The 21,562-nt window shown below is 46.4% G+C and overlaps 1 protein-coding gene and 1 long non-coding RNA gene across 4 annotated transcripts in view; one reads left to right on the top strand and one right to left on the bottom strand.

Moving 5' to 3' along the window:
- The window catches only part of LOC310672645, a 28,524-nt gene extending 11,525 nt beyond the window's left edge, over positions 1 to 16,999 (top strand). The window contains exons 2-3 of the long non-coding RNA XR_014508704.1: positions 11,315 to 11,414; positions 16,963 to 16,999. This is a non-coding gene — a long non-coding RNA (uncharacterized lncRNA). The remainder of the gene's footprint in view (positions 1 to 11,314; positions 11,415 to 16,962) is intronic.
- GRIN2C (glutamate ionotropic receptor NMDA type subunit 2C) overlaps positions 16,769 to 21,562 on the bottom strand; it is an 87,814-nt gene continuing 83,020 nt past the window's right edge. For all 3 annotated transcript variants that reach the window (XM_083430000.1, XM_083429999.1, XM_083429998.1), the window contains exon 13: positions 16,769 to 18,964. In XM_083430000.1, coding sequence (XP_083286126.1) covers positions 17,414 to 18,964 — 1,551 coding nt within the window. In that variant the 3' untranslated portion in view covers positions 16,769 to 17,413. The remainder of the gene's footprint in view (positions 18,965 to 21,562) is intronic.

Genomic DNA, 21,562 nt, shown 5'->3' with positions numbered 1-21,562 from the left:
CTGGTTTGACATGGCAGGTTCAGACCAGCCACGGCAGACTATTGCATCTAAAACTTGCTGGTGCCAGAGGGTGGTAGCAGAGAAGCCTTGTAGCAAATGAGCTTAGAAAGCCAGTGTGGTTTGGTGGTTCAGAGCGGTAGTCTCGTAATCTGGGGAACCGGGTTCGCGTCTCCGCTCCTCCACATGCAGCTGCTGGGTGACCTTGGGCCAGTCACACTTTGAAGTCTCTCAGCCCCACTCACCTCACAGAGTGTTTGTTGTGGGGGAGGAAGGGAAAGGAGAATGTTAGTCGCTTTGAGACTCCTTAAAGGGAGTGAAAGGCGGGATATCAAATCCAAACTCTTCTTCTTCTTCTTCTCTCCGTGTGTCTCACCCGTTGGAGAGCTTCCACTACAGGTGCATGCGCAAACTGGTGGCAAATTCTGCTCTGCAAATTCCGCAACATAATCTTGCAACGAGGAAAGCCAAATTGTGCATGCTAGAATATATTATGAAAGTGGAAGGAAATGAGTATTTTTGATACTGCAGCTGCAAGAGGGGTTTGCTTTAGCAGATCCCTTGTTGATGAAGAATAGGAAATAACCAGTCTGGTTACCAGCTGGTTATCAGCTTTCTGAAAATTAGAAATCTTGTACTGTACGTTCAATATCTCTCTCCAGAGTTGTCCACTTAAAATGCCTGGATGTGAATTGCGGCTTCCCTGGGAGTTAAACTGCTTTGGCAGAAGATGATATATTCCAGCAGGGGTAGCATGATGGTAGACTTGTGGCACTTTAAAAAGGAAGCAATATATACCTCTATAAGGTTTTGATTGCAAGTGTTCTTTAAAATATTCTAAGAAGCAGTGTGCAGATTGCTGTTAGGGTGCATAGTTTGTTAGGGGTGCTGGGAATTGTAGCTCTGTGGAGGTAGACTACAGTTCCCAGGATTCTATGGGGAAAGTCCTGTGCTTTTAAATGTATGGTGCATCCAGCTCTGGGTCAAACCTTCCACTCATCTTGCTCTGTTTCCCTACATCCTGGTCTGTTGGCTGTAGATCTCACCCCAGCTCTGGGAAAGTGGCCCTTGGCTCACATAACTGCCTGACAGATATGCCCAAATAAATATTACCATTATCACACACCGGCAAAGACAGGAGGAATGGAAAATAAGTTTCTACAGCAGCCTCCAGCAACATATAAACAAGCAAAGGAGCCCAGCCCCCCGTTTTGGGGTCTTCACACCCTTGCTGCCACAGCGGGCCTGTTGTCTTCCTAAATGCAAAAGGTGGGGGAGCCCCCAAAAACATAATGAGCAATATGCACCCCTCCCCCTGCTCCATTTGAGAGGAGGCTGTGTGATGCAAAGGACCATTTCCCCACTCCCTGCCAGAATGCGCAGCCATTGGGTTGCAGCTAGGGGCAGCAGTGCATTGCTATCTCTAGTGTTCAGGCTCTCAGCCCCTGACTCTGGGCTGATGCCCAGGAATTAAATGCTGTTCTGTTTTGCACTGCTGCCGTTTCTGAGCTGAACAGCGCCCGTATGCTGCAGGTGGTCACTTGCACTGAGCTGGTGGCAAAACTGATCCTCACAGCATCTAAGCCCGGGAGACATAAAACATACTTTCGAGACTCATTTGGAAGTAGCCTACAGATGCAACAACAAGAAGTCCTGTTGATTCATAGAATCATGGAATTGTAGAGTTGGAAGGGACCCTGAGGATCAGCTAGTCCAACCCCCTGCAGTGCAGGAATATGCAGCTGTACCATAAAGGGATCAAACCTGCAACCTTGGCATTATTGGTACCTCACACTATCCAACTGAGCTATCCAGGGTCTTTGCTTTGAGCTGAGAAGAGCAATTAGAGAACTCCTGCATTGCAGGGGGTTGAACTAGATGACTCTTGAGGTCCCTTCCAGGTCTATGATTCTATGAAATGCATTGTTTCCCTTTAATTTCACTATCCTGACAGGTCAGTTTCTGGCTTTGATTGTGAAGGGCAGCAAGCAGCATGTGTGGTTTGTAGATCTTCCTGCTCTTTCTCTTCTCCCCCCCCTCCCCATGTCTTTTGAGGTAAAAGAAAATGCAGGGGTGATTCAGAAACAGTTCTATTGATCACCTCTCTGCTGATTATATTCTCCCGAGTTTATGATATTTATGATATTATCACACATTTGACACTGGCTACCAATTGGCCTAATGTACGACCAATTTTGTGCCATCTGTACTCAGTCGTCATGTCAATTTCAGTGAGTGGATGTCAGTTATCATCTGCAGACTCTCGATGATATGGCAGACTCTCCCCCCACCCCATTGCTGTCTTACAGCATATTTGCTTTGATTATTGAACATACTTGCTTCTCTGAATGCTCGCACACTGTGTCTTTGGGGCTGAATATCATCCCACCCTGCTCTTTGAGGTCCTTGGTGTAGATATCTATCCAGCTTTGCCATGCTGGTAACTAGGTAGAGATACTGAGTTATCAGCTCAGCCAATCTGCCCCCTGCCAGGCCAGGACAGAATCTGCGATAGAAGATGCATTAAGAAGCACTTCAGCCAAGCAAGTACTTAACTTTAAGCACATGATTGGAACTCTTTTTCATCTAGAGGATTTGAGCATGAGTTTAAGTGCTTTGCAACATCAGAGCAAGGGAATCTCATGCCTGCAACGTACTTTCAAGTGCTAATACTAGATCAAGGACACCGGTATTGAGTTGATGATGCTGTCCTTCATCTCCGCCATCAGGGCCACCTCCTAAGTTCCTGAGTCAGTCATCTTCTCTGGCCTAGAAAACATCCAGCCCTCCCTGGCTTTTCAAAAACTGGAAGATGGCATTGCATATTATTTGCCTGCTTTATTTATAAAGCCCCCATCTGCCTCACCCTCTCTGCGATGCTCTGGAAGGTGGCATACGAGCAATTAAAACAAAATTGCACTGATGAATAAAGAACAATTAAGCCATCAGGCTGCGAAGCCAAATGTCACCATGATGGCGGAAGTGCCTTTTGAGATATTTGGCTTTGGGAGGGGGGATGGGGAGAAGAGGAGATGGCAGAGGAGAGTGCATTGCGTTGGGAGAGATGAACTCCTGCTCTGAGCAGCCAGTGCAAGGAGTGACAGCAGGCTGCCCAAGCTTATCCAGGGCTGGGCTCCTTGGAAGAATAAGATTGCCAAGAACAGATCTCAAGAGGGCTCCTTTTAAGAGAGGCAGAGAAGGGGAAACACAAGTCTGCTGCCACTTTTTTAAAGCAGTGGAGCCTCCCAGGGGTGGGTGGGTGTTGATCTGGCAACATTAAGGAAACAGACCCTTATGTGAAAATGCAGTGTCAAGAAAGCATTCACAAACAGTAGGTTTTGATTTGGCAACTCTGCTCGATCCCTAGATTGGAATATAGTGGGGATTAATCTCAATATCTGAAGCAGGCTGAAGGTTGCCAAGTGCAAAAAGAAGAAGAAGCTAGGGCTCCTCTAACCTGAATAGCTGTTGTAGGACCAGAATTTCAGCATGTGTGGCTTATTGTGCAAAAATGAGAGAGGCTGCACCTGCTAAAATTTCTGCTTCTGCACAGCTCATAAAGGCAGTGGAACCCTGTTGTCCTTGACAGTTGGTCACCCTGTTTGGAACTGCTGCTGGCCTCCTTCCTCCACTGCTTTTCCTCGTCTCTGCTGGCTTCATCAAACCCAGAACATCTCTTATGGTAGATAAAAGATGTGGAGTGCATGCATGAAGCCCTGATTTAGCCAATATACCAGGAGGCAGTGAGAGATTTTACTTTCTTGGGCTACATGATCACTGCAGATGGTGACAGCAGTCATGAAATTAAAAGACGCCTGCTTCTTGGGAGAAAAGCAATGACAAACCTAGACAGCATCCTAAGCAGAGACATCACCTTGCCGACAAAGGTCCGTATAGTTAAAGCTATGGTTTTCCCAGTAGTGATGTATGGAAGTGAGAGCTGGACCATAAAGAAGGCTGATTGCCGAAGAATTTATGCTTTTGAATCAGCCCTGAGCGCTCACTGGAAGGACAGATCCTGAAGCTGAGACTCCAATACTTTGGCCGCCTCATGAGAAGAGAAGGCTGCCTGGAAAAGATCCTGATGTTGGGAAAGATTGAGGGCACAAGGAGAAGGGAACGACAGAGGACGAGATGGTTAGACAGTGTTCTCGAAGCTACCAACATGAGTTTGACCAAGCTGCGGGAGGCAGTGGAAGACAGGAGTGCCTGGCGTGCTCTGGTCCATGCGGTCACGGAGAGTCAGACATGACTAAACGACTAAACAACAACACAACAACCAGACAGGTGCTGTGACTAATTGCTGCTATCGTCTTTGGACCTAGCAAGCAGGATCAATGCAGAAGGCATAATCAAACAGCCTTGCAGTGCCTCTTTCTACGGGAATCTATTCCACCTCCACCACCCACATTGTGAAACCAACCACAGAGGAAGCTTGTGCATGGACAAGCTTCCCATAGGCTCCTTTCAGAGTGCCCTCACCAGCATGTAACCAAACGATGGTTTAGCAGGAATGAGCACACCTGCCAGTCCACAGTGAGAAAGCTGCTTTTCTCTTCTCCCCCTGTGGCTGCTGCCAGGCTACTGGGCGACAAACCATGAGTGGTGAGCCAAGAACAGTTCTTGGTTATGGCTCACGGTTTGTTTGGAGTGAGACAAACCATGAGCCTGAGTTCGGATGTTAACACTTCACCAAAACAATGTGGTGGCAGCAGGGGAGAGGAAGAGCAAAGCAGCCATGATGTTTTTTGCTGAGCACTGTGCACTTGTTCGTTCACACCATGCCATAGTGTTACATGCAAACCAGGTCACTGAGAGACCAAAGCTTGTCCAAAGCTGTTTGTTCCATTGCTTGAGCTCCTTTTGCATTCTGGGAAGGGATCTTGGTGAGTTAGTAGCATCAATAGAGGTGCAAGCAGGACTTGTTTCTCCCTTTTTGGACCGTAGCTTACAGCAAGCTGGATTTTGTATTCCAGACTTTGCAGTCCTTCCTGAGCTGCATGGCAGGATTTGGGCCTTTGTTTGCTTTATATTTGGAATTTGGGTTTTTTTTTTAAATAAAAAATAAAAATACAAGGGCCATGAGTTTGTGTGCTTCCCCCACCCTTTTTGGGTAATGATTTTCTTTGTCTGTGACAGAATGATGGATTAGAGCACAAACCAAAAATATAGTGGACATTTATAAGTGTTTTCAACAGCAGATTAGATTTTATTTTCAGTTCCCTAGCATGTTACTATAGTAGAAGATGCATAAAGATTATGAGAAAGAAAAGGAGTGTTGTAGCAGTAATACTATGAAGGGTTTGTTGTTGCTGTTTTTGAATACATTCAGATTATTTCTTTTATTAAGAAACGGTTACCATCCTAAGCCTCCTTCACTTTTCAGATTGCGGGTGGGCTATTGCTGACAAATAACTGTGACACGGACAGAAGCCTCCCTACTGTGTCTCCGAGTCATAGACTGTTATGACAAGATACAGGCAGCCAACTTTAGGAAAGGACAAGGAAGTACCCCTACCCTCATTGCAGGAGTGCCAGCTTGGCCCCACAACTGTGGTTGCCCAGGGCCATGGGTGCATGCAGCATGCATGGCCCTGGCACCAAAATTTGTAGGTGCCCAGCCTCTTCATGGGGAATTTGGTGGGTGGTCAGTCACCCAGGGAGTTGGCACCTATGCCTAGTGGTCCTCTTGCCTGTGAGGTATATCATCTGAACAACCAAGGCTGAAGTGCTCTACTCCCACTGACCCGGGTGTTTAAGTGGGACTACAAAGGGGCTTCTTCCTTCAGAGTGCTAGGCATGTACAGAATCACGCTGTAATTCTGGCAATGGGTGGACAGTCTGATTGTGCCTCTGACTGGGATGCGGATTCTGCCTCAGAAGCACTTGATGCTGCCTGGCTTCTCAGTGGATCAAATGCTTCTAGGCTGGCGGAGGAAATACCTTGATCCCCTTCAGGATAAACACACGAGATAATTACTGTACTGAATATTATGGGAGCCAGGGACCAAAACATGTGATATGCACAGACCCAGAAGTGCCTTGTTAAGAGTAGGTGGTTCCCACGTTTCAACTTCTTTCAGAAGGCAGCTCTCTGAAAGCTGCTTTCCCCCATTACAAAGAGATCAAATGCCTCCCACTCTGTCATCCTCAACTCTTATTCCCCCAAGGCACCCTTGCTCTCAATATTATCCCTGGGTAGAGCTTTTGAGTGGCACAAGGGAATAAGCTATTTCCCAATGAAATGACACTTCCACATGGTTTAATTTGCAGCCAAGCCTGTTGATCTGCCCTGCTCAGTGTTTATTAGCATTTCAGAAAGCTGACTGCGCTGCTACAATCTACTATTTTTATTTTATGTGGTTTTTTTTGTTTCTTAGGAAACTTTGTTCCAGTTTTATCATCTGCATCCTGCTATGCACAAAATCAGGTTGCCAACAAGATTTCAAAATCAGAATTGTCCAGTTGGAAGGGACCCCAAGGGTCATCTAGTCCAGCCCCCTTCAGTGCAGGAATTTGAACTGGATCATACATGACTGCTGGCCATCCAACCTCTGTCTAAACACCTCCAAGGAAGGAGCGTGCCCCGCCTCCCAAGGGAGTCTGCTCCACTGTTGAGCAGCTGTTACTGTCTGCAAGTTCCACTGTGGCAGCACAGCCACCAAATTTGGGTCGGAAGTGCCATGCTTTCATAAGTTTAGAGAACCCGCTCTTTCCATTTGCAGTTGATGGGGCTGTGAGTGGTACTGATTTGTGGCCTTTGGGTGACATCACAAGACTACCCTTCCAGGTTTTCAACTTTTAAAAGCTATTAGTTGTGTCCTTAAAACAAAACTACAGTGAGGAACAAGACTTTAAGTTGAATTAACATTCATGTTGATCTTTTTTTAAAAAAAAAAATCCACACTGCTTGCCCATTGCATAATAACACAGAGGGGGAGGGCAAGACAGATGACTGAATTAGCATTCAGTGCACTGGCCAGTACATCTGTTAAATGCCTTGTGAGGTGTGCATACGTGAGGGGGTGTCATTCAGGTTTGATTTCCTTAGACAAAATATGCAACAACTCCTGTTCAGACCCTAAATGGTGCATATCGGGTTCCTTGATTTGGATGAATGAATTCAGCCCATATGCTTGCTTTATTTACCACAGTATCTGAATATTTATAGTACTGCGAGAATGGCATAAAGTGACAAAAGTGAAACAAGGTAGCAGGAGTGCACATGTCGGTAAGATGACGGGAGCCTATGAGTGATGGGCAGGCACAGAAATGCCTCTTTAGAAGGCGTCTGCCAAAAGTGCCGTCTTTCCTCCAGCCACATAAAGGAGAGGGTAATTTTAAACTCTGTTCTGTGCACGGAAGAAATGTAAGGATTCAGGACATTGTCTTGAATATACTTCCAGAGCTGTTTTACTTATTTCATAACATTTATATACCATGTAAAGGAAAACCTCAAAGCAGTTTACAAAAAGAGGGTAGGTTTGTGTCCATCCATTCTGCTGACAGATCAGCTCCATTGACTCCTGCCTCCTTCAACTGTCATCTATTAGCACCCATTACAACAAGCTGCAGAGCAGAGGCAGGGAAGAGAAGCAGGGCTGAAGACTGACTCCTTTTGTTTTTCCTCTCCCTGAACTCTCCATTCCAGCTGATTATTGAAAGTTTCAAGAACAGGTTTCTGAGTTTGCTTGTTTTCCTCTTCCCTCCTCTTCCCTTTTCCCTTCATTGCTGTGTTTTTAGGTTGGAAATCTGTGGGCAGCAGCTGCCTTATTTATTTTTCTGTTTTGTTTTTATTGATCTTATGTCAACCACTCTGGGAGACTTTTCATCTGAAGAACAGGGTAAAAATGCTTTAAATAAATACATAATAAATTTTAGCCTCTGAGATCTCTTCCCTCTGCATTTCTATTTCTGTCACTTTTATTATTCACTTCCCCCTTGTCACCTAACCAAGGGAGCACTCCTGTAGCATCCGCAGAGGAAGAAAATGTTATAGATGTACTCTGCGAAGAACGAAGCAGCCTTAACCTTCTCCTCTGATTTATCATGCAAACATCCTTGCACATTTAAATCTTTGGGCTGCCAGTTCTGTTTGGAGCTCCTCCATGCTTACACGAGCTCTGACACACTGTTGTGTTTGACAGAGGAAGGAAGTGGGAAGCAAGAGGGACAGGAAAACAAGGGGTGTTTATGCCTGGCATAAACAAACAAGCAAGTCTAACCCGCCTGCCCCCCCCCCCAAAAAAACCCCACCAACAATAATTTAATGTAGTTCATTTCAGGAGGACTTATCCTGAGGAAATATGTTTATGATTGCGGCATGGCAAAGCACAGAAAGCCGTTTGGGCAGGATTAGAGTGCAGTGCTGACGTATTTTACACACCGTAGTAACACGTTCCTGCATTTCCAGAAATAAAATCCATCTTATGCTAGATAAGTGGGTGCATGCGTGCATGCATGTGTATGCAAGATTCTGGATGTCGTCATGCAATCTGTAGTAAAGATAATGTCCCAAATTCCCCTCCACTGCCCAGAGTTCCAGCTCCTGCCCAGAGTTGCTCAGCACCCTTCCTCCCTCCCTCCCTTCCTTCCTTCCTTCCTTCCTTCCTTCCTTCCTTCCTTCCTTCCTTCCTTCCTTCCTTTTTAGCTGACACTATCCCCGCACTGCCTATTGGTATTTTGACTCGTGGGAGAATCAGTTCCTCTCAGCATCACATTTCCCTGTGCCCTTTTGCAGGCAGAGCCCACAACGTGTCACACGTGGCCGCGAGCTTTCCTTGCCAGGCCGTGCAATCTGCTCCAGCTGTGCCCTCATTTATCCCATGACGACACTGTGACAGCAAGTCCTGCCCTTGTGACCACGAGGATTGATTATTGTAATACCCTCTGAGCCGGCTGTCCAGACCAGCAGCCCCTCTTGCTCTCTCTGCCAAAGCTGCTTGTTCAGAAGACAACGGCATCGTGGGCAGTCCTGATCCTGTTATCTCACCTCCCCACATGCCCCTCCTTCCCCGGGAGCGATTGGCAACGCTGCTGAGAGCGCGGCATGTGGCAAACTGGACGTTGCCCTGTCGCACCATTAAGCCCTTTGTGGTGTTGGCTCTGGGATTTTAAAGATCTTCTGTCCTGTTTTACTACAGCATGCTCCGGGCTCCATGACTCAGGTGTGCACCTGTGCATTGTGTGTGTGTTTTCTTTTAAGGTGGGGGAAACATAAAAGTGGTTTGGCTTCCTTCAACTATGGATGCTAGTACCGATTAAAGAAGATGTCACAAGCTAGGCTATAGAAAAGGTAGAGTGGTACCATGGTAGACTATCTGCTTTCCAGGCAGAAGATCCCAGGGTCAATCCCTAGCATCTCCAGTGACAGGAACAAGCCAGCAGGAAATCAACCAAGCAAGTTGGAGTTAACTATTTATTACCAAAAACAGGATCTGCACAGGAGTGCCAGGCCTAATTTGCATAGCAACACATCTCTGGCAGGTCTTGCCCCCATGAAGCAGTTGTGAGACTGAAGGTCCCCGGCTCCCCACAGCTGCCTAAGTCCCATCCTCTCCAGGGTTTTTCCCAAGCAATCTGAGACTGTGCCTGTGCGAAGCTGACTTCTCCTCTGCCTCTTTATGCCTCTTCTAGTCCAGAGAGGAGGAGAGCTTGTTGCAGTGGGAGAGAGAGACACTTGTGCCTCTTCAACAGCCAGACTCATCTCTGCCTCTTGGCCTCCCTCCTCTTCTGCTTCAGCTTCTGCCTCAGATTCTGGACTTCTCTCTGTCACAGACTCTTCCAGCTCACTAAGCCCTGTTACCTCTTCAGCTTTAAACACCTCCTCCGTTTTCTCCCTCTGACCACTCATCGTTGTCCCACCACCACTCCCCTGGCTCTGAGCCTTCTTCCCCTGGGGGTTCCCCAGCTGGTTCCTCCCCCCATTCATCTGTATCCAAGCAGTCTGTGACGTCCAGGTTTGCTGTTTTAAATTCTGTCTAGGAAATACCAGAAATATTACATTTTATTCTCTCACCTTAACAAAACCTTGTCTTTGACTACTCAGAAGGTAAGCAAACTAATTTAGGGAAATGGGTGTGGGTGTGTGAGAGAGATATCTATCTATCATCTATCTATCATCTATCTATCTATCTATCATCTATCTATCATCTATCTATCTATCTATATCATCTATCTATATCTATCTATCTATCTATCTATCGATCGATCGATAGATAGATATCACACACACACACATTCATACCAAAGAGATGTGGCTGGAGGACTGCTTAACAGAAAAGGAAAATACGAATGTACAGCCATGTTAGTGAACATGTAACTTGTAGCTTTGTGTATTTGTAGCTTTTGAATCTGGCAATCAAATTCAAGGGTACATGCAGTCCTGGGCAACTTGCCCTACCCTGCTAGGACCGAAAGAGCCAGAAACCTGAAGGACACTGAAGACCTGTTTCTCATGAGAAGCACACACCCCAATGCCAATCAGCAAACTACTTTTGCAGTGGGGGGTGGGTGTGGGTGTGTCAAAAGCAGTTTCTGACCTGGTCATAGGGCTTAGGTACCCAAAGAAACAAAAGCCCCAGGCTAAGGCAATCCTTTTATTTGAACCTTAAAAGTTATTTGGAGCCCGGGTGCTCATGGTTTGAACAAAGGATATTCTTGAGCAAGGTATAAAATGCTTGCAAACATTTCCAGTGCAATTTTTGGGGAGGGGGGCAGCTTAAGAAAACCCTCTAAATGTTTGTTTTTAAAACTGTGTCCCATTTGTATTCCAGGGAAGCAATGAGCTATAATCTGACTTGGTTGGCACTGCTAATGCACCAGAGTATTTTGCTGTATTAAATTCTGTCTAGGGTGTCAGAAATACTACATTTTATCCTCTCACCTTTTCTTGTCTCTAGGCTAGCAAGTTCTGAAGTGGTACACTTGGGTCTGAGCTGTACCATTTTAGGTGGGGTTCATTCTGCTCTGTTAACAACAACATCCTCCATATAGAAAACTTGATACCAGTGAGAAGAGTTCTTGTCTAGCTTGTTTCCCTGACATGCTACTTTTCCATGTGCAGGAATTTTTTGTCCAGAGCAGCATTCACTAAGGGTGGTCCCTGCTTGTAGCCTGAAGTGGCATAGACCAAGCACAGATTTACTGCTCTAGTGTAAACTCCTCTTCTGCCTTCCCAATTTTAGCCCCCAATAAATTCCCCCTTTATTCCATTGTTTGGCTTCTGTGTTTTATGGCTGCAGCTGCACAGATTTTGAGCAATTATTCCAGAGGCTGGTTTAATTGGGTGCTATTTGTGTTTGTGTTTTCTTTTCAGGTTTGGACATCTTGGTGCCTGCAATAGATGCTGACGCAGATGGAATTAATGTTGCAGTGGAAGTGGAGCCTAGACGGACATGGAACCTAACCATCCCTAGGTGAGGCAGAAGAATGTGTTGAAGTCTATTTGCAGTACACTGTAGCTATTACTATTCTTCTTCTTAGTAAGAGTGTGCTTGATTTTGGTGGGGATAATTCCATCAACCCTGGAAGCCTGGTATTCCCTTGACAGTATTTCAGTGTCTGTTTCTGTGAGTTAATTGTCCAGGCTAATTTCATTTTACTGTAATTCATGGACTCTGGCATTGGTTGGGATAATAACAAGCACTGCCCAGGCTCTCTCAAGCACAGCAGAGGAATTGGCTGGATGGTCAGAAGTGCTTAGTGAGCCTCCCCACCCCTAGCTGAGGAAGTTTGCAACTTGGGGAAAAAAGGAGGTGGTCAGATCTGAGCTCATGGCCACTTCAGGTTTTGTAGCACTGCATATTTACAGGCAACTTTCAAATCTTTAACTTTTAAATATGGGGTGCTTTGGTGCATGAAACAGCAGGGAAGCTCTAGGTGTTTTGCCACCATGGGTGGGTGGGTGTGGGTGTCAGTGTCAGATTCTCATCTGGATATTCCTGAAGTATAGCTCCTTCCCCTATTGTGCAAGTTAGGAAGCATCATGCCAGAAGCAGCTCTAAATTGTTTTCAGCTGTGCACTTGTTACAGTTGATACAAAAAGACCAGGAATAATAGTAGTAGTAGAAATAAATAACTAAATAAGCAAACAAGTAGTGTGATATGGATGCAAAGGTTCTGTCCGTCCTCTTGCACACAGAAAATCCTCACTTGAATGATTTAAAGCAGGGACGGCCAACTTCCAAGAGACTGTGATCTACTCACACAATTAAAAACTGGCAGTGATCTACCCCTTTTAGGGGGGGTTCAGGTCAAAGTTGTTAAGCTTTTTTAGGGAGGAAATTTCCCATTTTGGGAGATTCAAGACCTGTTGGACATCCCTAATATAAAGTATCACCTAGCGGCTCAGAAGCAAATTGCTGCTGCGTTCTAAAAAGTATCTGACAGAGGCAGCAGATCTGCCTCCTACCCCTGTTGGCCTCCTCCTCTGCTGTCATCTGTCATGCCCACTCTTCTCTGCAGGGTGCCATTTTGAAAATCTTTGTGGAATAAGAACTTACTTACTTTGGCTACGGGGGGGGGGGGGGGGGCGACACACCTAAATTGCGGGTCTCCAGAAATGTGGAGGACCCAGAATACTTCTGTATCATGTGGTAGGATTTTATTTCTTATGTTTCAGACTTAGATGCCCAGTGTTCACCCACTATCCATGCCAGCTTAGAAAATAAGGATGTTTTGCTTTATATTGGGTGTGTTGCCACTACTTTTTCTTTTCTCATATGGGGTGCGACATAATAACAACACTTTGGAGGTCCTGAGCCTCAAGGAGGTTTGATTGGTCTCAGCTAGGGCCAGGGCCTTTTCAGTACTGGCCCTGACTTGATGGAACACTCTGTCGCAAGAGACCAGGGCCCTGCGGGATTTGACATCTTTCCGCAGGGCCTGCAAGATGGAGCTGTTCCACATGGCCTTCAGCTTGGACTCACTCTGACCCCTTATGTGGGATTTGGTATATAAATTTTCCCTTGGCTTTTTTGCTGGCCCATGTAGGACCAGCATGGATAGCTGGGTCAGGTAATATCTGATGTTTCCTCCCTTTACAGTCTTGATTTATGGGCTACTACTAAAATTAAAGTAAAGGTAAAGGAACCCCTGACCATTGGGTCCAGTCATGGCCAATTCTGGGGTTGTGGCGCTCATCTCGCTTTATTGGCCAAGGGAGCCGGCATACAGCTTCCGGGTCATGTGGCCAGCATGACTAAGCCGCTTCTGGCGAACCAGAGCAGCGCACGGAAACACCGTTTACCTTCCCTCCGGAACGGTCCCTATTTATCTACTTGCACTGTAATGTGCTTTCGAACTGCTAGGTTGGCAGGAGCAGGGACCGAGCAACGGGAGCTCACCCGTCACAGGGATTCGAACCGCCGACCTTCTGATCGGCAAGTCCTAGGCTCTGTGGTTTAACCCACAGCGCCACCTGCGTCCCTTACTACTAAAACTAGGCTGCATTTTAAGCTCTATTTTAATTGTGTGTTTTTTTCTATTACGTTTTCTTGTAATTTATATTTGGTGTTAGCCGCCCTGAGGCTGGCCTTGGCCAGGGAGGGTGGGGTATAAATAAAATATTCTTCTTCTTCTTCTTCTTCTTCTTATTATTATTATTATTATGCCGCTTGCTATGGCATCTGGGTATTGTGAGTTATGGTCATTATGCTTCATTAAAACATAAAAAGAGGGAGGGGAGAGTTCTCCCCCCAAACCAAACCTGAAATGACTCCCCTCCAGTAGTAAGAAAAGCAGTTCAGCTCTTCAGCCTTAATGAACTTCATTGCACCCTCCATGGCACTTTGTCCCAGGTATTTAGCAGGCGTTGTGCACTCCAGTTTGGAAAGGAGGCAACTCTGAGAGTGAAGTCAAATGAAGGCAGTGCATTAGTCACACCAACCCCTAGCTATCTTGTGGTGTTAAGTGAAAAATTAGCAGTTAGGTGATGGCTCCTCAGGAGGCCTTTGATCCTACTGTGACTGTAATGAGACAAAGTGAATGAATCTCAAAAAAACAAGCCTTGTAGAAATGAACAGGCAAAATATCAAAGGTCTCTTCTCTCTACCTTCTCTCTCTCTTCTTAAAACAGACTGGAGCTAAATTAAATGCATTTCCTCCGGTTTCTGTTAAAACAGCTCAACTTTCATGCTGTCAAGTTTGCTGAGGGCGGGGAAGGCTAGGCAGGGGCATTGCTGAGCTGTGATATTTTCCAAATATTAGGCTAGTAGCCCATTTTCAAAAGAAATTGAACTTTTTTAAAAAAAGATATATATTTCATTATCTTCAGAAGTGATTATCATCTCATGTAGCCTCAAGGTGAATATTGTAAGGCTCATAGGAAGCTGGTGGGGTTGCTTTGCTTATGAATATATAATTGACAGGCTCTGGTCGAGACCTGACTTGCCCACTGCTAGTGCATGTTTGTGCTGCTTCTGTAATGCCATGTGAAAGATCACTCTTTACTTCTCCTGTTTGCTGGAAATGGTTCTTGGCAATGAGGGCTGCAGGATCCTCCATGGAGGACGCAGATTTGTTTCACCACTAGTACCTTCCAGGGCTGGACAGTATATTGATATATTGCCCAAAACCAGTTTCAAGTCCATATCATGATTTCAGTTTCATATTTTTTGGCCTGGCAATATATTGCAAATCATAATGTGTGTGTGGGCACGTGTGCTGTGCAAAAATCACATTGGGGGGGGGGACTGTGAAGCCGGGCAGTGCTTCTACATTGCTTCATCCTTATATCAAACATTGTGATATATCACCAGCTAAACACTGTAATACTGATAATCATGAAGTTGATAACCAGCACCATCCTTATTTCAGACATTGTGATATATCAATATATCACGATGTTTATTTGGTGATATATTGCAGTGTTGAAAGCCAGATGTTGCTCAGCCCTACTATCTCCAAGATCTGCATGTCATATTTTCCTATGGAAAATGGCCAATTTATGAGATCTATCCATGACAGTAGAATCCCAGGGGGTTGCAAACAAACTATCTCTAAATGAGAAGCAGGGTTGCTACAGGCGTCGTTTCTGATGGTCCTCACTTGATCAAAGGAACTGCTCAGAAGGGAACATGCTGCCTTTTCCTTGACTATGATGCTTTTAATAGTTGGCTTTATGGTTTGCAAAGCTTGCTACAAGCAGAAGTCAAAACAATGCTATAAACCAGTCCCTGTGCACCTATCATTTGGGGTTGGGGAGGCACACGAAAGCCTGAACTGCACAACTGGCAGTGTAGGCTGACTAGATGGCTGTCTGAGCCTCGTTGTTATCAGTTGCCTGAAAAAGGACCAGAGTAAACTTGGATTCAGTAATCAGCACTTCAGGTACTTGAAGCTTTATAGTTGGCTAGGATAGGGACTACAAGGCATATCTTTGAGCTGGCTCAATGTAAGGTTATATTTTGATCCTCAGCTCTTGAGTGCACCCGCAGGACCTTGCCTGGGAAGGGAGCTCACTACAATTCAAGACACCATGGAGCAGACATAGACAATAGGGTTACAAATTGCCCGAATTACATACAGAATGTATAACTTGAGAGCACTTCCAACAGGCATGAAAGGCTACCCAGGGCAGGCTGGCCGGCTGGCCAGTCTTCATTTAATGGATCTGGGAGACCAGGTTATTGCGCAGAACTGAAAACCTAACTATTAATAACCCTACCCAAAAAATTTAAATTCACTCACAGTCCTGCATACTTTCACGGATGCTAGTCCCAGTTAAGTTGCGTCACTCACTCATTTTCAAGGATTATTAGCATGAGGTTCAGAATTTTTGAACAGGGAAAGCAGTAGCTAAGGGCAGAGCATCTGCTTGGCATGCAGAAGGAGTCACGTTAAGTCCCCAAGTAGGGAGAAGGACACTTCTTGTCTGAAACCCTAGACAGTTGCTGCCAAGCAGTGCAGACCAGTGGTTCCCAATTAGCTAATGACTGAGGACCCCCTACTTTTGAAAATTTAATAATTATATTGTAGTTGCCTCTGCAAAGCAATTTTTTGAACAAAATTTGGGGTAGCCCCTAATAAGCAAAGGATTTTAGGTATACTAAAAAAACCCAGACCATAAAATTTGTGATATTACCATGCAAAAATGACAAAAAATAGTTGGGGGAGGCAAGGGACGGGGCCGCAGACCCCCAGGGGGAACCACTGGTGTAGACAATAAGGAACTGACTCTGTATAAGGAAGCTTCCTGTGTCCTATGAGTGACCTTGGGGTCCCTTTCTCTAATTCTAAGATTTCAAAAACTCTGTGAAGATGGATAAGAGCTCTAAGTAATGCTGTCTAGTCTCATTCTAATCACAAGATTTGCCAAGTCCCAGTTGTAATGTCTGTTTAAAGTGGTATGCTACTGCTTTTAATTCATAGTGCAGATGAGGCCTTGGTGCAGTGATGGTAGTCTATTGCTAAAGGTGTGTTTTAGGACCTAGGTTAAAAACAGTGGCAGGTTAGTCCCAGTCTAATGTGAATTAAGCAGCGATGGCAAGGAGAGGAGAGTTTGGTGCATGCCCCCCCACTCATCTACTGTTGCCGCCTTATCTAGCCAAGGATCCTCTGCCTTGAACTAAAGGTGGCAAATGCAACCCCGCCCCACCTCACACACTCTTCTTCTCCTGGTCGGGCTTGGGGGGGGGGGGAGAGAGAGAGCTATGAAGGCAACATCTAGGGATGTCTCATGTCCTGGTGCATTTGACTCAAGGGAGGTTGAAGGCGGCAGCCTTTGTCAATGTGGCCAAAAAGAAAGAATGAGAAAGGAAGGGTGTGTGAATACATTTTAAGAAGTGTGTATTTAATAACCTCCATTTGGCATTTTGGGCTCTTTACGAAGATCCAGAAAGTAATGTAAAACACTAAAAATATCATACTATGCCCCCTGTTCAGTCCTCTATACAGTCTCCATTTATATCAGTGCATTATGGGAAAGCAAGATAGTCCTAATCATTTTGTTTATTTGTTTAATAGGAGGCTGTTGGGCATTTCCCACTGTGTCACGGACAGCCATGCTCTGAACGATAAACTGGCACTGAAATGTAGATGGTTGACACTGCAACTGATGCTTCATAAGCTATCCACAGAGGCAGCATGACTGTGAATCACCACCATGAGAGAGTCGTCTTGTACGCGAGTGAGGGCATCCCAGTGCCCAGCAATGGAAGACTTTGGAATCAGTCAATAAAGTGCCTTCAGCTGCTCCCGCTTTGCGTTTTGGTCCATTAGAGGATGGAGAAAGGTCACTTGCTCTTACGTTGATCCGGGGTGGTAGTAGTGAAGAGACAAAGAACTTTCTGCTGATACCAGCTTAACAGGGAGACGCAGAACGCTGGCTTGGAAGGCCTTGTCTCTTGCCCTCCTGGATGAGCTTCTTCTCTGCAGTCTCCAATTGAGCATCAAGAGCCCCAGCATCTTCCCCCTATCAGACTTCGGACTCTAGGCTAGAGATTCGCCTCCACGATCTTCCTGCGTAAGGGCTGTGCATCCTCTGGGTGCTCAGGAAGTCTCTCCGCTCAGTATTGACCATCTGAAGAAACGTCGGGTCCACCCTGCTGCGGTCCCTGTAGTCTCTGTAGGTGCTACCAAAGTACATGGTCCTCTGGCCATCCTGGTGGACCAGGAAGTCCCTGCTGCAAGGCGACCAGGGAGCTCGGCTGAAGCTGTGCTGGGTGGCACTGGACTGTTCGCACAGCTGCGGGGAGCCTGGGTAAAGGCGCCCCCAGTAGATAGGCAGGTTTGTGTACGAGTTCATGTAGGCATACTGCTTGTGCACCACCGTGGAAGAAGCCTTGTGCACGCCTGAGCTGTTGTGTAGGCAGGCCTCCCGGTACGAGGGGAGCCTCGTGGACTGCGAATGCAGCAGCCGCTGGTCCTTCCAAGGTAAGCCGTTGGCCTCCACACATTTCCTATTGCATGTATAACTCGGCCTAAGGGCACCGGGAGGGTAGGAATGCGTTCCAGGCACTGACATTGTTTTTGGAGCCCGGCCAGCTTTGGGGAAGAGGTCTGGCACATCCCCATAGGCTGAGGACTTCCCATGATGTTTCCACAGGCCTAGAGACTGGGGTCTCTCCTGCTCCCAGCCGGACCTCGAGAGATTAGCTCTGTGGCTCGGCTTCTCTCGCCTTAGCTCTATTGAGTCAGATTCTTTGTACAGAAAGGGTCTGCAAGTCCTGTTAGCTTTGGGGAAGGAATTGTGGACACAGGCATGAGGCGGAAAGTGGCTCTCCAACTCCTTTCGCTTCTCGGAAGTGGAAGCCAGCCGCTCCACCTGGGCTGAGCTGTCGTCACCACCTTCTCCGTACACCAGGTGAACGTTCTGGTGGTGGAATTTCTCCTTGGTGTGCCCTCTGGCCAAGGCCAGCTTCTGCTTATGCTCAGGTAGAGGAAGCTCCCTAGCAGATCCTACTGGGGAGTGGGGAGCAGCACTAAGGTGGTTTCCAAGTGGCACGTGGTTTCTGACATGGGTCTGAGGTGTGGGTCTTACCATGTAGTGGGGGGAGCTGTTCACAGTGGAACCGGGGAGCACCTTGTCCTCAGAATAGCTGCCTCGGAACTTCAGCGGATGAAGAATCTGCGGCTGCTCTAGTGTCCCTCTCCAGTTTTCACTGGCTGGCACCAAAGACTGCTGGAGCGGAGAGAGGGATTGTGGGAGAGACCTCCCAAGCCTCTCAGCTGCTGCTGCATCGGAGGCATGAGCTGGCCTGGTAGGCCCACTGGTGTTCTGCACAACAAGCTGAGGAGTCCTTAGGGAGAAGGTGGTTTGGAGGTTTTCGCTCCTGTTTGACCAGTTCTCAATGGTCCGTGTGGCGTTCTCCAGGGAGTTCCCCACACTGGCTGTCGACACCATGTTCTTGGCGGCCTGTAGCATCTTCAACACGTTGGCTTGAGCAGAGTTAGCAGTGACGTCTGGTTTGTGGACGCGGGCAGGGCTCTCCAGATTCTGGACTCCATTGAAACAGCTGTAAATGCCCTGGAAAGAAAGAGAAGAGGGAAGGCAGTGACTAAGTAGGCATGTATTGGAAAGGGGATGAGCTGGAGGGTGGTGAGGGCAGGTTGGCTTAATGTTCAAGGTCATGCAGGACAGACATTACAAATGACCACATTTTTCTGAGTGAACTGGGAAAATGTTTGAGCAACAAGATACTTGGGTAAGCTAGCTATATTGACAGTCCTACTTACCCTGTTGCAAACCAAGTGCTTCAGCCATTCAAAGGAAATACAGTGGTACCTCAGGTTAAGAACTTAATTTGTTCCGGAGGTCCATTCTTAATCTGAAACTGTTCTTAACCTGAAGCACCACTTTAGCTAATGGGGCCTCCTGCTGCTGCCGTGCCACCGGAGCACGATTTCTGTTCTCATCCTGAAGCAAAGTTCTTAACCCGAGGTAGTTTCAGAACTTGGGTGAAAGATCAGGATTCCATTATAAGCTTGGCTGGATCACCAAACAGGGTTGATAAGAAATATGTTTCCTCCTTTTCTGCTGACCAAGTCAGGTTGCCCAGGAGGTTGTTCATGTCTGACCCCACAGGCACTCTAGCATTCACAGATCCAACTCCCTCTCGCTACTTCTGGCATTCCAGTCTCCAATTGCCATGTACTGTTTTCTATGAAATATTGCAGGTTTCCTGTTTCGTTTCTTGGAGGTGAAGTAATTCTGTTAAAATGTATCAAGCTTACACATTTGAGAATCACTGTACTAGATTAATTTTATTTCATATGTTTATCTCCTGCTTTCCATCCCTCAGGTTTAAAGATCCTACACTTTCTGAATCCTCGTTATCTGAACTTCAGCCCAGTACACCTGGAGGAGCGTCTCCACCCCCATCATCCAGCCCGGACACTGAGGTCCAGCTCCGAGGGCCTTCTGGTGTTTCCCTCATTGCAAGAGGCGAGGTTATAGGGAACCGGGCAGAGGGTCTTTTCAGTAGTGGCGCCTACCCTGTGGGATACCCCTCCCAGCAGATGTTGTATTGTGTTTTTATTGTTTTTTATCGGGAGCCAGTCAGATGGGTGGCATATAAATAATGAATTTGAGTAATAATAATAATTTATTATGTCCCATTACTCTTAAGGGCCCTCAAGGTGATGGCATTCGACAAGATTAAATACCGTATATACTTGGGTATAAGCCAATCCGAATATAAGCCGAGGCACCTAATTTTAGCAGAAAAAACTGGGAAAACTTATTGACGCAAGTATAAGCTGGTTCACCACATCACAAACCTGGTGGTGGCGGTGGCGGAGGAGGAAGGAGCAGCCCAAAAGACTGCTTTCGGGCCGCTCGTCCCTCTACCGCCGCCTCTGCCGCTCGCAGGAGCAGGCATAGGAGCCACGGCTGGGAGAGGCGCAGCACAGGACAGCACCTCTCCCAACCGCGGCTCCTGTGCCTGCCCTTGCGAGAGACGGGCAGCAGCGGCGGTGGGACCAGTGGTGAGAAAGGGCTCCTTTCTCGCTCGAGTATAAGCCAAGGGGGGGCTCTTTCAGCATAAAAAATGTGCTGAAAAAGTCAGCTTATACTCAAGTATATACAGTAACTAACATTTTAAAGTTAAGAACAGATTGAGGACAGAGGTGACAATAAAAGGCCCTGTAATGAGAAAGAGGCCTATTCTGATACTAGCTATCAATCCAGATTATGTAGAAACAAATCTCTCTCTTGCTTCTGTTCAACATTAAATAGTTTCAAACACCTATTACTTTGATCAGGTGAGGCACTGGCAGGAAACAGTTAAGGCATTTTATGTTGGAGCAGACAGTGCAGCCTCGAAATGTAAATGCAGTAGAACCAGGAACAGGCAAATCAATTTCCTGGTCTTTTCTCCAGTAAATTTCTAATTGGGAAAAGATTGGTTTTTGATTGGTTTAATTTCAAATACATTTCACACAAATTAAGCAGCAGTGATGCAGTCCTCTACAAATTGCTTCACGAACCTGTCACAGAAAGCCTTGCTCTGTCTTACCAGTACTAGGGAAGTGGGTCATGACTGGGCTACAAATACTGATAAGGCGGCTCCTTCAGTGTACATGAGGAGCAGCACACTTGTTGCTTTATCCGCAGGCAGGTTGACTACGGAAGGCGTTCTTGAGCCTGCCCTGTCCACATGTTGCATTTTTGACCTGAAAGAATTGTGGCTGCCTAAGAGCTGACACCCTGCTCAGAAGGAGCAGGTCAGGCAGCTGTGGGCAGCATTGTTCATTATCCAAAGATGAGTTCCTAGCAGAAGGTTGTGCCTGGTTGGAGCACTCTTTGTTAACAAGGCCCAGGTGGCCCTAAAGAAAAACGGTGCAGGGCAGAGGTGGCTTCTGTTTTTACACTCTGCCTCCTTTGTTAGCTGTAGCCACCATGGGTATCATTACTGCTAAAACTGGTTGATATCATTCCTCCAGAACCATGTATGGAAAAACTAATTTCCATAAAATACATTTTCAAATTTAAAATTTCAGGTTCGCATGAGGAGGACTGGAAGCTGTCCATGGAACCTGTATGTGTGGAGAATGTGTTCAGCTTATCTTTTGGTTGCTATTTTGTTAATGTTGTTAACATTGTTTTATGGATTATAAATGCTGT

Source organism: Podarcis tiliguerta, assembly GCF_965153285.1.
Source record: "Podarcis tiliguerta genome assembly, chromosome: 2".
Classification (NCBI taxonomy): Eukaryota; Metazoa; Chordata; class Lepidosauria; order Squamata; family Lacertidae; genus Podarcis; species Podarcis tiliguerta.
This window is presented reverse-complemented; position numbering and strand designations above follow the sequence as displayed.